This window comes from Sander lucioperca, chromosome 20 (assembly GCF_008315115.2).
Source record: "Sander lucioperca isolate FBNREF2018 chromosome 20, SLUC_FBN_1.2, whole genome shotgun sequence".
In the NCBI taxonomy this organism is placed as follows: domain Eukaryota; kingdom Metazoa; phylum Chordata; class Actinopteri; order Perciformes; family Percidae; genus Sander; species Sander lucioperca.
This window is the reverse complement of record NC_050192.1, coordinates 3,276,635-3,292,712: the sequence shown is the minus strand read 5'-3', so window position 1 is coordinate 3,292,712 and position 16,078 is coordinate 3,276,635. Positions and strand designations below refer to the sequence as shown.

Here is a 16,078-nt window from a genome sequence, read left to right as displayed (position 1 = left end):
CAGCGGTGGAAGACAGGAAGTTGTTCATCGGCATGGTGTCGAAGAAGTGCAACGAGAACGACATCCGGGTCATGTTCTCTGCGTTTGGCCAGATCGAGGAGTGCCGGATCCTCAGGGGGCCCGACGGACTGAGCAGAGGTGTGTGTCGCTCCGACTCACTTCCATCCACACGTAATGCTCCTCATGTGAATATTATTACCAGAACGGCCTCTAACAGATGTCGCTGTTCATTCTGTTGACTTGTGATGTGACTCAAAAGCTCAAAGTCCTGCAGGAAGTCTTTACTAAATCGCCCTGTGGCAAGAGTTGGCTGGTCGAAGTGGGGTTTATGAACCAATGGCTTTTACATGCATACACTGATAATAAAAGGATGGGCTAATTATTTTGCGCATTTATGTATTGAAAAACCTAGGACATTCTTTGTGATTAACAATTTAAATTCTTTTAACAGCATACAAAATATACAATTCGCAACATGAACACATCTCCCCGCTCCCCCCCTTCGTCATCACCACCCACCTAGTCTAATGTATATTGACGACCTTCCACTTCCGGGATAGTTCGGTGCCGCCGGAAATTGGTTAACTGCTCCTCAGATCTCTGCAGGGTAAATCCAGACAGCTAGCTAGACTATCTGTCCAATCTGAGTTTTCTGTTGCACGACTAAAACAACTTTTGAACGTACACACGTTCCACCAAAACCAGTTCCTTCCCGAGGCTATTTTTGCAGCGGCACTGTGGCTCTGTCCGGCACTTAGCGCCGCCCAAGACGATTGTGATTGGTTTAAAGAAATGCCAATAAACCAGAGCAAGTTTTTCCTCCCATCCCGGAATGCTGTGTGGACTAGTTACCTGTAGCATGCCAGGACCAAAGTCTGAAGAGTGATGTACAAACTAAACCAACCAAAAATCCTTGTGCTGCATCACATATTAAGGTTGGCATGTTTCCTCAGTGAGTCAGAAGTCCTATGTTGACCCAGACAGTGAAATGTAGCTTTTATATATTCACTGTGTATCTATTAAATTCATTGTATCAGATCCTGTTTTCAACCAGCTGCTTTTTAGAAAATGTTCCAGATTTCTGTTAAGGTTTTGAGAGAGTCACGTTAGGAAGAAAACACAAATGAACCGCAGCGACATCCTGAGGCTGTTGTGGCCACTGTAAATACATGCTTCTCCTTTTTTTGCTCTATATATTTGTCCCTCTCTCTCTCTCTCTCTCTCTCTCTCCCTCTCTCTCTCTCTCTTTTTCCTCCCCCTCTTGCTCTCTCAGCTTCAGCCCCAGATCACTTCACCCCCTCCTCCGACCTCCTAACCCCCATTCATATCCTTCACCTTCCCCACCGTTCCAGTTTAGCCTCACCGTAAGCCAGTCCTGAGCTTTTTGATACTACCACTGACAATCCAAATTAGGAGACATGTTGCAGCTTTTTGCATTTACAGTATGCTTTGGGTTGGTTATATTTAACATTGCAGAATTTCAATCTCAAAGCCAAGTTATACCAATCATTTTCCTTTCCTTAATTGGTCGGGAAAACAAAGATAAAGGATTCATTGTTCGATCAGTGTTTTTCCTGTCATTCCTCAGGTCATATACAAAGTCAGTAAAGTAAGCAAGTAAACATACTCAAATAAAAGGTTTTAAAGAAAAGACGGTAACACTTGACTTGAAGGTATCTACACAAGAGTGACATGACACTGTCATGAACACATGACACTGTCATGACACTGTCATGACACATGAACCCTAACCCACTGTCATGACACATGAACCCTAACCTTAACCCTAACCATAACTTGTCATGACAAAAACCGAATGACACTTGCTAAAAGAAGCGTTAAGTCATAAACGTTTGACTTGTTTATAATATTTATGACACGTTCATGGCAATGTCATGTCACTTTTATGTAGATACCTTCAAGTAAAGTGTTACCGAAAAGACAAAGGAGTCAGTGATGTATAAAAACAAGGATGCACAAATCACAAAATATAGAGTTATTACATCAGGGGGATGCCAAAGAAAGCACTAGGGCTGCAGGTGATTTGAAAATCTTCGATACTGGAGCCAGTACAATACCTGGGTTTTGGTACGGTTCCCAAACATTACTTTTTTTATACCTTACTTTGAGGAACCCTTTTTTTTTTTTTTTTTTTAAATGAACAAAATACGCCAAAAGTCTCAAATGTTAAATGCAGCCATACAAGAACATAGTTTCAATAAAGTCTAAAATTGGTGAAATTTTCATTTGAATAAGAAAGTGTGTGATCAAAGAATGAATAAAGAATATGAATATGAATCTGTCCTAGACAGTGCCGGTACAAATACAAATCAGTCCATACTCAAATAGTATGGTGGTTTGAATTCCAGCCATAAAAAAGCAGAATTTTGATTTTGAAAATCAAACAAATACGGGAAATCCATGTTCCAGTTCCAAAGTCACGGGCAAACAATCTCTCACAACAAGAGTAAATTTGATGATATTAATGTGGAAATTATTTCAAGTTGCTTCACTTCATTTGGAGAAGAGTATGAGTCTACCTGTTGAATTTATGCCGTGTTTGCTTCATCTAATTGGCGCATGTTGAGGCGACATAATGTACTCTAAACAAAGTGCCCCAGGCCTGGTGCAAAAACCAGACACCCTATTAACAAGCCGTCAAACCAATCCGATTTGCCGACTCCTGAGTTCTCCAACAAACTAGGGTACGGGGTTTAAAATAACCACTCTAAAAATGGCCACCCTTCCAGTGGATCATAAGGTCGACATATGACCACACTCACAAGTGCTTCCAACTGCACACCGGCTGTCTCATCTATCAATCCAATCCCAGCTATTGTACCTCTATAAATAGCTCTCGTAGTAACACAGGGGCCCCTTCCATCATCAACCATTCCGCCCCACAAACCCCTCATTTTTAACTTGATTCCCAATTCTCCTTACCTCCTCCTCCCCTCTCCCCTTTGTGGTTTCTATGTGCTGAGGAGATGGAGGGGCTTTCAAAAACTATCTGACCTCCTATTCCTCCTCCTCCTCCTGTCACACCTGCTGTCACTGTCATCGTCACGAAGGTTCCATGTGGATCTGTCGGTCACGTATATTTTTTTTCTGTGGTTGTCGGACGTTATGGATGTTTTATTGTTGACTTTGTTTTCTCAATGTGTCTTCTCTCTCTTTCTCCTCAAGGTTGTCTCTATGTAGAACATGTCTCTGCCTCAAACTAAAAAACTCTCTACTCAAACTCCCATGTTCCTTTGCGTCTTAGAAACAGCGACCCCCTCTCCTCGTCTCTAACTATTCACCCTCGCTGTCCTAGAATCGTCTCTTGCATCAATTTGTCCTCTTTTTTTCCCTAGACATCCCACATCGGCCTCCTTCCTTTCCCTTACCCGTTTTCCTCTTCCATCCCTTTTCAGCTCCTCTCTTTTGTCCTCATGAATATTTCAGATGCGATGGCCAAATGTTTGTTTCTGTAGAACTCATATAAACCACTTAGCGGGTGACGCAAGTCAAAGAGGAAATACTGCTAGTCCAGCTTGGTCTGGCTAGTAAATAGACAACCCTAACCGGGTTTGGGAAATAAATATGTCTTTAAGGATTTCTACCTGTCTGCAAGTCCCAGAGGCCCTCAGTCCCACCTAGCTGCGCCGCTGAGCTGTTAAAGCGCTGTATCAATCAGAAAAGAGCTCCACCATCCCACTTTTAATAAAATATGGATCACACCACCAGTGGATGGCTGGGCCTTGGGAGCTACCCTACTTTCATTAAAAGACTGTTTGGTTCTCCGCTGACGACAGAATGCGGCCCGTGAGGTATTTTTAGTGCTCAAGCCACGTCCCATCTCTCTGCCGTGAAAAATAAGACACGCACCAACCAGCCAGCAAGCATGGCTTTTAAAGTTTTGCTTTTATTCATTAACAGCTTTGACATAAATGAATCAGGCGCTCAGGAATTCTTTATTTAGAAGCTTCAACAGGATCGAGCTGCAGAAACAAGTGCTAAAGATAGAAATGTTTATTTGTCAGAAAAAGTATTCTGTCTGCCAATGCAAGTGGAGTTCCATTCGATGACAACCAGTGACGTTGTTGCTGACCAGTTTTATAAATAGAGTCAGGACGTATCAGGGCCAGTCTGGAGGGCTAACCCAAATGGAAACCCCCTCCAGAACTGATCCAGTTCTGGGGCAGCGTTTCTCTGCAGAAGATGGGGCAACCTGCTTGAAACTAAGCAGTTAAATGACAGATTGTGGCCCATCTAAAATAGACAGTCCCCTGAATCAGTTGAAAAAATGACCCCCTTTTCGAATGTCCTATCTAACACCAGCTACCACTGCAGCGGCACTGTAAAGGACACATCCCAGTGTTTACTAGGTCAGTCCCGCAGAATCTGATAACCTTCAGTTTCTTTTTATTACCTTCGTACCTCTCTCTAATGTTAAGTCAGCAAGGCATTTTTATATGAAAGGCGTATAAACTATATCTTCCAGTTAGCAAGGGCATAAAACATTGGAAAAAGGACAAATGTGAGATCAAAAGCAGGTCCATACTGCTGAGAGGAAAAATAAGTCTACGGTTGAATACTGTAGATGTCGGGTTGACAGCCTCCTGTAGTTTAAGTTGATGTTTAACTGGGCCACTTCTGTGGAGTTTTCTTTAAAGCAAACTAACCTTATCTCTACATTAAGTATAAATCACCAAAAATGCATCCAAAATCAACTCTCAAAATTTTCTGATCTGGTGCCTCTATCAGCTGGACAATATTATTAGAGATTTCCAAAACTATTACAAATAACTGTTACAAAACGGGGCTATTCTGGCTTGACACCTTTTTTAAGGGCTAGACGAGTTAGTAGGCAACTAAAACTACTTCATTAAAGTTAGGGAAGTGTTCATGGTTAAATGAAATATTGACATTGCAACATTGAATCTAAACATTATTAAATGACATATTAAACATTATGGGAACCCCAGTTGCTGGTTTCCAAGTCTGACGCTTTGGTTTGGTTACATCCAATCGTCAACCTCCGGGTCTGAAAGGGGACGTCATTGGGAAACATAGGTAACGTACTTAACTTACATTACATACATAACTTCAGGAGATATTTTGCTGATTTAAATCCAGCTCTGTGTCATGGCAGTGTGGGCCTACCTCCTTAGCGCCAGTGCACGGATCTCCCCGCGGAGCAGGGCAGTGGGAGGTCTGCTGGGATCCACTGGATGACGCAAAATGTGTCACAGAGGTCTGCGAGGTTCGGCGAATCTCGACAGACCTCCGCTGCTCCGCTCCTCCGTGCCATGACCCCACAGTGCCCACACAAAGTTGACACAGAACTGGGTCAGAATCTGCGAAGGGTCCCTTTAAACAAAGACCCTGACTCAGACAGCCTTATTTCCTCGGGCAAGACATTCCAGAGCCTCTTGACCCTCTTTGCAAAAGCTCTGTCCCCCTTAGTTTCCAGTTTGGACACTGGAAAAGACTGAAGACCACTGCCTAAAGATTCATAAGGGATTAAAAGGTTTTAAATATAATATGGAGCCAGGTCATGAAGAGCCTTAAAGGTAATCAACATAGTCTTAAAATCAATCAACAGGCAGCCAATATAAAGAGGCTAAAACAGGTGTGACACCTGTATTGCGTCTGGCACATTAAACCTAGTTTGATGTACACAGTGAGGTTATCAGAAAGACTTGCTACAAAAGCGATCAAAAGACATTATTATTATTGTAGCGATGCATGGCCTCTATAAGGACATGCCTCTCTGTTCTTAGAGAAAAGCCTCTGGATGAAATCTGTGTGGCGGATGTAAGCAGGAGAAAAACTGACCATCGGTCACTCTCTCAGCCTCGTTCTATCACAGCAACAGCCGGCTTTTGATAGAGGTGGAAGAGAACAATAATCGCATCTATTTCCTCCACACATCTGTCCCCTCTCTCTCTCTCTCTCTCTCTCTCTGTTGCATTATCCATCCTCTCTTTTCTCTCTCTGCCCTTTCATCCCATCCATCCCATCCACACAGCCGGGGAGAGTCTATCTGATGACCCAGGCTATTAGTTTTTTCCTCTATTGCCAAACCATGAGTCAGCCAGCTGAACTTGAACGACGTGTGTGTGTGTGTGTGTGTGTGTGTGTGTGTGTGTGTGTGTGCGTGCGTGCGTGTGTGTGCATGCGCGTGTGCGTGCATGCATGCATGTGTGTTATCAGTTGCCTGGCTGCGCTAACATGGCTTGGTGAGTTTGTTAGCATATTATTAGTCCGGGGGGTTGTTGAAGCACTTCTCACATTACCACCCCCCCCACCCCACCCCCACTCCCCCCCTTCCACCCTACATCAACAACCAATAACAAACTCCCCCAAAACCCCTTCTGGCTGCGTCCGATCTTGATTGGCTAAAATCAGTGTCAGTCAAGGAGGAGGTCGACCACACCGCCTCTCCATCTCCTTGTCTCTCTGTGGATTGAATTAATAGGATTTTCTATCTGATTCCCGTCTTTCTCGAGCCCCTGCAGATATTTTGTCTCGGCTCACCCCGCCCCGCCCCGCCGGCACCACATCTCTTTTCCGTTTGACAAAAAGGAGAAAGAGGACACCCAATCAGACGCACAATACAGGCCCGAGATTAATTCAAATCGCTCCCAATGCAAATTTGGACTGATTTACATTGTCGAATTGTTGGGAGAATAGAGCGGTTGAATTCAGGTATGTCTAATTTGGTCAGTGTGTAGGAGCGAGAGGAGACAATAAGAGACAGCGACAGAAAGAGACGAGGGAGGAGGAGGAGGAGGAGGAGGAGGAGGAGGAGGAGGAGGAGGAAGAGAAAGGCGGGGAAACAGCCAGTCCAAACCCCTCCCGACGGTGATTGTGGTTGTCTGATGTCCTGTGGTGGCTGTGGATGGGGCGAGGTGGTGGGACCGGGTCGGTGGGGGAGTGGTGGGGGGTTGTGATTGTCATTACACTGTGCTTGTTTTTCGGCTGTTGTTTCCACGGCGACTGACAACCCTGTTGTTGGCCCGTGAGCTGTTCTCTGTATCAATCTCTGTTTTTTTTTTGTTTTTTTTATAACAACGACGTGTCCAACCCTTTTGTCTTGTTTTTGTTCTTTCTTGTCTTCCCCCCTCCTCCTCCTCCTCCTCCTCCTGCCCTTCTGCCCCCCCCCCTCCTCCCTCCCACCCTTCCACTGTCCCTCCATCCCTCCTCCCTCTCCTCCCCTTCCTACAGGATGTGCGTTTGTCACGTTTTCCACCAGAGCTATGGCACAGAATGCAATCAAAGCCATGCACCAGTCTCAGACTATGGAGGTACTGTACTCTTGCCCTTTTCCTTCAACTCTCTCTATTTTCTTTTCTCTTCTTTGTCTCTTCAACTCCTTTTTCCGACATGCACTTCACTCTGTTAATGTGCTGGCAATTTATTCTGCCGGGGTCTCATGTTTGATCCCCTCTGTGTCACATCCCTGTAAAGGTCACGCCTCTCTGGCCAGGTTTGGGCCTCGTAACATTTTTTGTCCCACTTCCAGCATGGCTCGAGTCTGAATGCTGTCACATATATTAATGTAAGGCGAGGCTTGAGATAGATTAAATGAGTGTCTTGCTTTGTCGTTGTTAAGAGCAGTTTCAACAGCTTATTTTATACGCAAAGATAATACAATCAATGTAAATACTCACAAAATACTGTAAATTAGCCAATTTCATGTTGTTTGGGAGACTCACGTCAGATTAGTCTCTACATAAATGCGGAAAAGAGCAAATAACAAACTCGCAGAACCATAATAATTATAACAACAATAACTGTCAGCCCTTCCAACATGCTGAACAACATGGATATCAAGACAACACGCTTTTCCTCCAGCATATCATCAAGTAGGAATTAAACACTATGTTAACAACTTAACAGTGCTCGACCAGTTCTTCAGCTGTTTACAATAGGCAGCAGTCCTGTAATATGTTGAAATAATGATGAAATTGATGGAAACGTTTATTGGTAGATGTACTTAATTCAAGTCGTTTTTTGTTCAAACAGCCCAAAAGTCACAAATTTGTCTCAAAGAGGTTTAAAATCTCAACAACAAACAACATTCCCCGCCTTATGCCCTTGATTCAGATAAGGAGAAACAAATGCACACACACAAAGATTTGAGAAAGCATTCTCTTTCACGAAGGACAAACACAAAAAGTAGACAGAAGTAGCAGTAGTAGAATTACAATATTTAGTAAATAACATGCATTACATATGATTCAGTCTGGTATCACCAAATGGCGTTTTTTTTAAGCTAATTTTGTGTGTTATCACAACACGTTCTTTGCTTTGCACGTCTTACTTTAAGGTATTTAGTCTCTACTGGCTTATATTATTCCTGCATGGTTTCAGCGCGATTTCATTTTTGTCTCAAATCGTAGGCATCTCTCCTTGATCCGCTAGCTGCCTGCCCCCTGAACACGCCGTGAAAAAGCCCGGTCTCAGGAGACAACACAGGGGTCGTAAACGTCAAACAAACACTAGAGGGACAGGCTGTGCACCAAAATACAACAGAACCAACTCCAGCCAATCACCGACAAGATGGTTGGGGGAGCGGGTGGGGGTTAATGACAGTTATGGTGTTTTTCCATTACATGGTACCTGCTTGACTCGCCTCGACTCTACTCGCCTTTTTTGGTTTTCCATTACGAAAAAAAGTCCCTGGTACCTGCCAACAGGTACTTTTTTCAGTACCACCTCCGTCGAGGTTCCAAGCGAGCTGAGCCGATACCAAAAGGTGACGTGAAAGCGACAGACGGGGGTATCCTGAACAAACCCGCCAGCTGTGGGTTTTTGTTGCTGCCTCCAGCTTCATTTGAAACAAAATGCGTCTTCTGGCTGTGGCAACAACAACACACCTTCGACGGTCTGTGTGTGTGTCGCGTTAGGTCACGGCAGTTTACTGCGGCGCTGCTATGACGACCAGCCAAGCTCGCCTCACGCATGAGGCGGTACTACATCTGCAATGGGAAAAGGAGGACGGGGCACCGCGGTCGAGCCGAGTGGAGTAGAGCTGGTACTAGCAGTGGAAAAACGCCATTAGTCAGTTAGTAATGACAGTTACGGAAACATGGGAGGAGGGGCGAGCTTGCTCTGTTTTGTTTTGAATTTACTTGGAACGTCAACAGAAGTGACATCATGCAGGAACTCATAGTGCACCTTTAAGGTGCGAGAAAGTCCACGTTAACTCGCGTACATAAGAAACATACTTATTACTTACTAATACTTATTTTTACGCAAACCATGATCTTTTCCTAAATCTAACCAAGTAGTTTTGGTTCAATTCACTGCATTAACCACGTTTTTAACTCTAGAGTTAGGAATGAGAACGGGGCGTTAAATGACACCCGAAATGTCTTTAAAAGTGGCGTGCCTTTCATACACCTTCCCATAAGAACACATTGAATTTAAAGTATCTACAAAATGGCTAAAGACTGTGCCAAACATCTGTATCCCTGCGCGTCATGTGTTGCAAGTAGCAACGTGTAGCCGATGCATTGCATCAGTGTGACAAGCTCAGTAATGGATGAAGTAAAAATGCAACGCAAAACCAAACATCAGGTCAGGTCTTTTCTCTTAATTTCTTTTAAAAAGCCATACAGGAAGGGTTCACTGTCTTAGTGTTTAGGCTCATGAATTGAAAAAGAAGCTAGCAATGATACAGACTCTGCTTCTTCCCCTCTGCTAACTCGTGATGAAATCAGTTCTGTTTTTGGTCACAGACTTTCCAACTAGAACAAACTTTTGGCAAAGGCTCAAAACGGTGACCAAAAAAAAAAAAGCGGCACCTCTGACACAACAGCCACAATGGGCAGGTGGTGTTACAGACCTCATCAGCTGCCCGAGCGACCCCGGCTGCACCGTAATGGGGAGCCAGCCGCGGCTCCTTTGTGTCTCCCCCTGGGTTTTGGGAGGCGCCTTTGTCAACATTGTCAGGCCGGCGACAGGGCAGGGTGACAGGGGCTGTGATTGGGAGAGAATTACATGGTGTAAGACGAGCACGAGTGCGTGTACGTGTGTGAAAAAAAGTGGTAATCACAGGCTGTGTTAAAGAAAAGAGACGAGTGGCGTTCACCCTCGTAGCCCTCTCATTAGAGCTGATCATGATAATCATGGCTGCCATTGATGTGCTGTGACCCTGACATGGGGAAAACGCATGCTCCTCCCTCCATCTGTCCGTGTACAGTGTCTGTGCGTGTGTGCGTGCGTGCGTGTGTGTGTTGAAAGTGGGGATTTTCTGTTCATGTTGTCACACTGCGAATATCAGTGAAGTGTCTGCGTTGATTTATGTGGCCGAGCAGCAGCAGTGTGTCTTTCTGAGTAGGAGTGACACTCTCCTTCAACAGTGTTAGTATTAAGCTAGAATTATCCTCACTATGCGCAGTCGTCTGCCACAATGGGCCTGGTAAACACTGCCAGGGTCCCCCCCCCACCCCCCTTCGCTTTTATCAGTCGCACAGAAAAAAAGCCTTAAACCATAACACAACCATATTGCACCGGACAACGGCAAAATACCTTGATTTCCATTTGAAAACAAGCTGTCTAGCCCCAGGCGAACCTAAATTGCCGCAACCGTTTGTTAATGTTCCTCAGTTTTGCAATTTAAAAGTAATTACTCTGGGTCCGTATGAGGGAATGAGGTCTGGCAAATAGAGTTTGGTTATTGTCTTGGCTCTATTGCACCCCACTGTCTTAGATAGAGCAAGGTTGTGGGGGGAAAAAAGGGAGGCGGCCCGGGCTCTCCATTCGTTGATGGCCCTGTCACTGTCATATCCATTCTCATTACGGCGTGACATTCAGGTACATGCTGGCAAGCTCGCGCGCGCGCACCCACACATCCCACGCAAACACGCGCGCTTACTGAATGTCAGGCCGCAAGTATGAAAGTGGATATGAGCGAGACAGGTAATTCACTGTCGCACCTCTGAAGACACACAAGGAGAGAGGTGGGTTGGCTCCGTTGTGTTGTATTTATGCTGTATTTGTGTTTTACATTATTCACTCCCTTTATAAATACTCATTTAGCACACGGCTCCCCCTGTGCAGCGTTCCATCAACACTGGTTTCTGTTTCCGCCTTTCCTTTTTCCCCACTTGACACTAGAGGCCCGCTCGCACATTATCCTGCCCTCACAAACACACACACACACCCCCCACCGTCGATGCACAAGCGTTCAAGCGCATGTAGACGAGAGCTTAAGTAGAGCATGAGAGACAACGGAGCAGTGTCTGTTTAAATAGAGAACAAACACATCTGTCAGCTGTAGTGAAGAAAGGAGACCCACAGTGGAAAGAAAATATTAGATTAATCAAGGCCGATGTTGTACAAGACACCATAAAGCTGGATGATCCCATATGATTTTTAAACAGAAGGAGTCTGAGTCAGTCTCACTTAAAGGAATAGCAATGTACGTATTTTAGACACTTAAAAAAAATAAAAATCTGAATATTTTCACTCCATCACCTTGCTGTCAGACAGCCCTTTCCAACAGGGAACTGAAGCTGTTATATCCATCTCTGCTCTCTTCAAAGCCACCAGACTCCTTGATCGACGCGGGAGGGGCTGGTCTATTGCTGCCTCCATCGGTTGGTTTTTTTGTGTTATTGTGTGACTTTGGCGTTTTAAATGGTTAGTTCGAGACACCAATAAGTACCTCATACAATCCGAAGCGTCCCTTTCACAGCCTCTGCGCACAAAGTCATTGTATTTCCGAATACATCCGAGGTTTCTTACACCAACTGTGACACTGTTGTCTGTCACGAATGGTCTCGCAGTAGTCTCGAGTTACTGTGTTATATCACATTTGACAAAGGACTTAGGCGCATATACTGGTACATGGCACCGGTAACACTCAGCTAAATGCAAAATGCTCCACAATTTGCATACGATTATTAAAATAAGGTAAGAGATGGAAGAAAAACAATGGAGGAGACCAAATACTGAAAGAGACAAATTCAAAGTTAAGTAAAAAAAAAAAAATGCTATCTAAAAAACAGATAGCAAATTCCAAAACCAAAGTGCAGCTAAGACTTTAATCATAGGCAACAGTGAACAAGAAGGTTTTAAGTTTAGATTTAGACAATGCCTAAGATCATCTGGGACGTTATTCCAAGTATTAAATTGATCACTCCGATTTTGGGACAATGGATTAAAACAAAAGTGCCCAAAGAACTCAGACTTGGTGTGCGGACTCCTATAGTTAACAGTGCCTCGTGCGTTCCTTTTAGTAGCTGCAGCTCACATGCGTTGACATTTAAAGGCTATGTGAGTGGAAAATAAATGAGATGGGGAAGGCTCACGGCACATAAACTCTCTTGAAAAGCTTTGAGAGATTGATTTTCAAGGTAAACGGACCGGAGCTTATAAGTTCAGTTTGCGTGTATGCGTCGGAGCATTTTGGGAGAGATGGGAAGTGATGTGTAATGCTCTCTTCACGGTTGTCTCGGAGAGTTGGCTTCAGGGAGCACAGTCAGGTTTGTTAGCTGAGTGAACTCCTGGTTAAGTCGATCACAAAGTCTGTAACGTCTGGTACGGACAAAAGTTTCACTTTTTCTGTTTTTGTGGACAGTGAGAAAAGATCAAACCACAGCATGAAGCAAATTATCCATGTTCTGTAATTACATAATAATTACAGCACATATGGAGACCATAATTGTGCTCATTGCTATGTCTGCAGTATCATTTTGAGACTATAGGTTGTCATGGCATCAGCCTACACTGACCCATCTGTCAGTCATCTGTCATTTTAAAGGGTAATTTCGGGGGGTTTTTTTCAACCTGGACCCTATGTTCCATATGTTTTTGTGTGTGAGTGACTTTTTATTTTTTATTTTACTATTTTACTATTTATTTAAATTTATTTTATCGTTATTAATACGTACTGTGTGTATATGTTTATACTTATATTGTTTATATCTTTTTATCCTTCTTATATTTGTATGTGTGACATGCTCCAACAACACCATGACAAATTCCTCGTATGTGCAACGTACTTGGCAATAAAGCCCTTTCTGATTCTGATTCTGATTCTGATTCTGAAAAAATGGGAACAACAATCTTTGGAATCGGTCCAGTATTAAGCAAGAATACTGTGACCAGCAGCCGTAGACCAGGCTGCTATGTAATCCTATGGAGCAAATGTGCATCGTCAGTTACGTCCACTAAAAGTGCTCGTTTTGCCAGGCTCAGATTATTATTCTAAATGTCTGACAACATTATGGAAAGGATCCCTTCAGAGATAGGCCTTTTCAAAACATATTTAAGACATTTCTGTTTAACCAATAAACAGCTCTGAGATCACTAGCGCTAAACCCACCAGACTCCATTTAAAAAAACAATACTTTTAGCCTGAATAGAGCCTACGTAGTTTTACATGTAAATCGGTAAACTATGTGTTTATTTCAACCAAAACTAGAGTTGTGATTGTTGGAAAAGTGGAAAGACGACCCAAAACGGCTTTTCATAGTATTATTTTGTTTCTGTCAACTTTGAATGAAGTGTATTTTATGATGCTAAAATTACTGTTTATTTACATGGAGTCTGGTAGCTTAAGCGAACGCAATTTCGCGGATGTTTTTATGTTTAAAAAACAGGAAGTGTCTTAACCTTTAACAGATAGGTTGACCTCCTTAGAAATCCTTTCCATAATGCTGTCAGACACGCAAAACTAGCACTTTTGTGAACGTAAATGGAAGGTGCACAATTGCCCCAAAACGTACATTGTAGCTTGTTTTGCTGACTGCTGACAGCAGCGGTCTTGCCTAACACTGGACAAATGTCAAAGATTTTTGTTCCTATCAGTCACTTAGACACATAAACATAGGAAAATAGGGTCCAGGTTGAAAAAAAAAGTTACCCTTAAAGGGAAGGATTTATGATGGACATTCAACCCGCTAAAGGATGAGAACATTGACATCCATATTTCAGTGCCTTCAATGCAAATCTCGATCCAAACTTTATGATATATGCTGTAAGGATATGTACCCAGAAGTATGGCATTTTTGTATGGAAGATTTGTCAAAACATTGTAAGAAACGAGACAAAAATAACATCTCAGAAAGGAGTGTTTTCCCTGTAGAAACGTGTCCTGCTGAGAAGGCTTCCTGTGAGACTTGGAGCGCTTTATTTTCTTCAGATGTGAAAGTTGTGCAACATGGGAGACAGTCTGCAGCTAATAGATCTCTCTCCTGAAATCGTATCAAAAAATAAATCGATGCTCTACCACCAGCGTTGAATTACTGACATGTTATTTTTAAAATCTCTGAATCCAGAGACCATTTAAGACAAAACAATAGCAACTTTGTTACGACCACACAATTGTATTCTTATGTTATTAATACACTCAGTGTATTATTATGTGTAAACAATCTACGAGGGACTCATGAAATTTGTTGGCGCCCATAGAGAGGTAGAGTCATCATGTTGCCCCCTGCTGTTTGTGCTCAAAAGTGACCAATTCAAAACAAATCAGATGGTTTACTACATTTAGTCGCACACGCCATGAGGTGTAATTGCACCCAGCGGCAGAGTTTTCACAGACGCCCATCAGCAACAAATACCTATAAACATTAGCTGGCTCGATAGATATTCTGAAACGGACTAAAATAAAGCTTCGAGGGTGGTGAGAACATAACTTTGTTCCTTAGAGAAGGAGACTCTGTGGCTAAAGTTCATTTTATTAAGTCTTGATGTACTGTTATCTAAAATGTGATTCTTTATAAACCCAGAAAACACAGTGCCAGTTTATAATCGATTGGGATTTTAAGCTTAGGAGATTTGTCTCAAATTCTTTCTCTCTTGCCTGTTAAAAGTTATAACGCCAAAGATTTAGAGTTCCGGTTCATTTGGGAACAATGACTGCCATACGTCCTCTAGTCTTGCATTGCCAGACCCTTCTTCCACAGCGCTGCGGAGGAAGGTCTGGCTATTCCACACAGCATTCCGGGATGGGAGAAAAACGTGCTCTGGTTTATTGGCATGGGTGGCGCTAAGCGCTGGACGAAGCCACGGCGCCTCTGCAAAATAGCCTCGGGAAGGAACTGGTTTTGGTTAAACGTGTACATTCAAAAGTTGTTTTAGTCGTGCAACAGAAAACTCAGATTGGACAGATAGTCTAGCTAGCTGTCTGGATTTACCCTGCAGAGATCTGAGGAGCAGTTAACCATAGTCCTCAATTACAACACAAAGAAAGCGGAAGGTAACGGGACATCCAGCCGAAAATTAGGAACATCCGGCGGAATTTCTGGCGGCACCTGAACAAATCCAGGAAATGAAACGTCGTTGATATAGACTATTTATCGTCTGAATGCCCTAGGCCTCTAATTTGTGGTTGTCAAGTTTTATGAGGCTGTGATTATCCTAGAGATCACAACAGGTCATTGTATGCAGTGAGCTTAATTTTCTAAAAAATTGTCTCACTACTATAAAATGGCTACTATGGGGACTAACATCATCATGCATGAATACAATTGGGCTCATTAAATCCACAAGAGTCCCAGCTTTCCAGTCAATTTATGCCATTCCAGGACTGTTTAGGAACCCCAGTATGCAAAAATATTCAAATACAGAATTTTAGAATAGGCGAAAATAACACATTTGTGCATGAGAAGAACTGCATTGGATTAGCATAAAGTGGGCATGTCTGTAAATGCATGACTCTAGGCACCCCATGAACCCATTTCTTTCGGTTATCTCCAGGTGAGAGGTCAAGGGACCCCTTTGCAAAATGCCATGCCAGTTTTTCTCTCCCCCAATATTAACTTTGGAGCCTTATTAAGCCCCTTCCCGATGTTCAAATATGATACAAATATCTTCACTCTTGCTTTAGTAGTTGTAGTTCTGAAAGACAACCGCAGAGCAACTGGTGTGTCTTTACACAGTGCAGCCAAATTCATGTTGATTTCATAAAGACGTTGGTCAATAATTGGCCTTTTTCCATTATTCTATAAGCAACTGCATCGTGATTTCATTTAGCACTCGTGATGTAGCTTTCCACACAACAGCAGGGCACAGTAAAATTAGTCCCTGTAATATTTTAAACTGATTTACTAAGGAATGCACATCGGCA

General features: G+C 43.2%; 1 protein-coding gene across 25 annotated transcripts in view; it reads left to right on the top strand.

Moving 5' to 3' along the window:
* celf2 (cugbp, Elav-like family member 2) overlaps positions 1-16,078 on the top strand; it is a 237,852-nt gene that overhangs the window by 180,025 nt on the left and 41,749 nt on the right. For 19 of the 25 annotated variants that reach the window (XM_031300315.2, XM_035995828.1, XM_035995824.1 and 16 more), the window contains 2 exons: positions 4-171; positions 7,216-7,295. In XM_031300315.2, coding sequence (XP_031156175.1) covers positions 4-171; positions 7,216-7,295 — 248 coding nt within the window. The remainder of the gene's footprint in view (positions 1-3; positions 172-7,215; positions 7,296-16,078) is intronic. The other 6 variants (XM_035995826.1, XM_035995825.1, XM_035995817.1 and 3 more) reach the window with 1 other exon arrangement.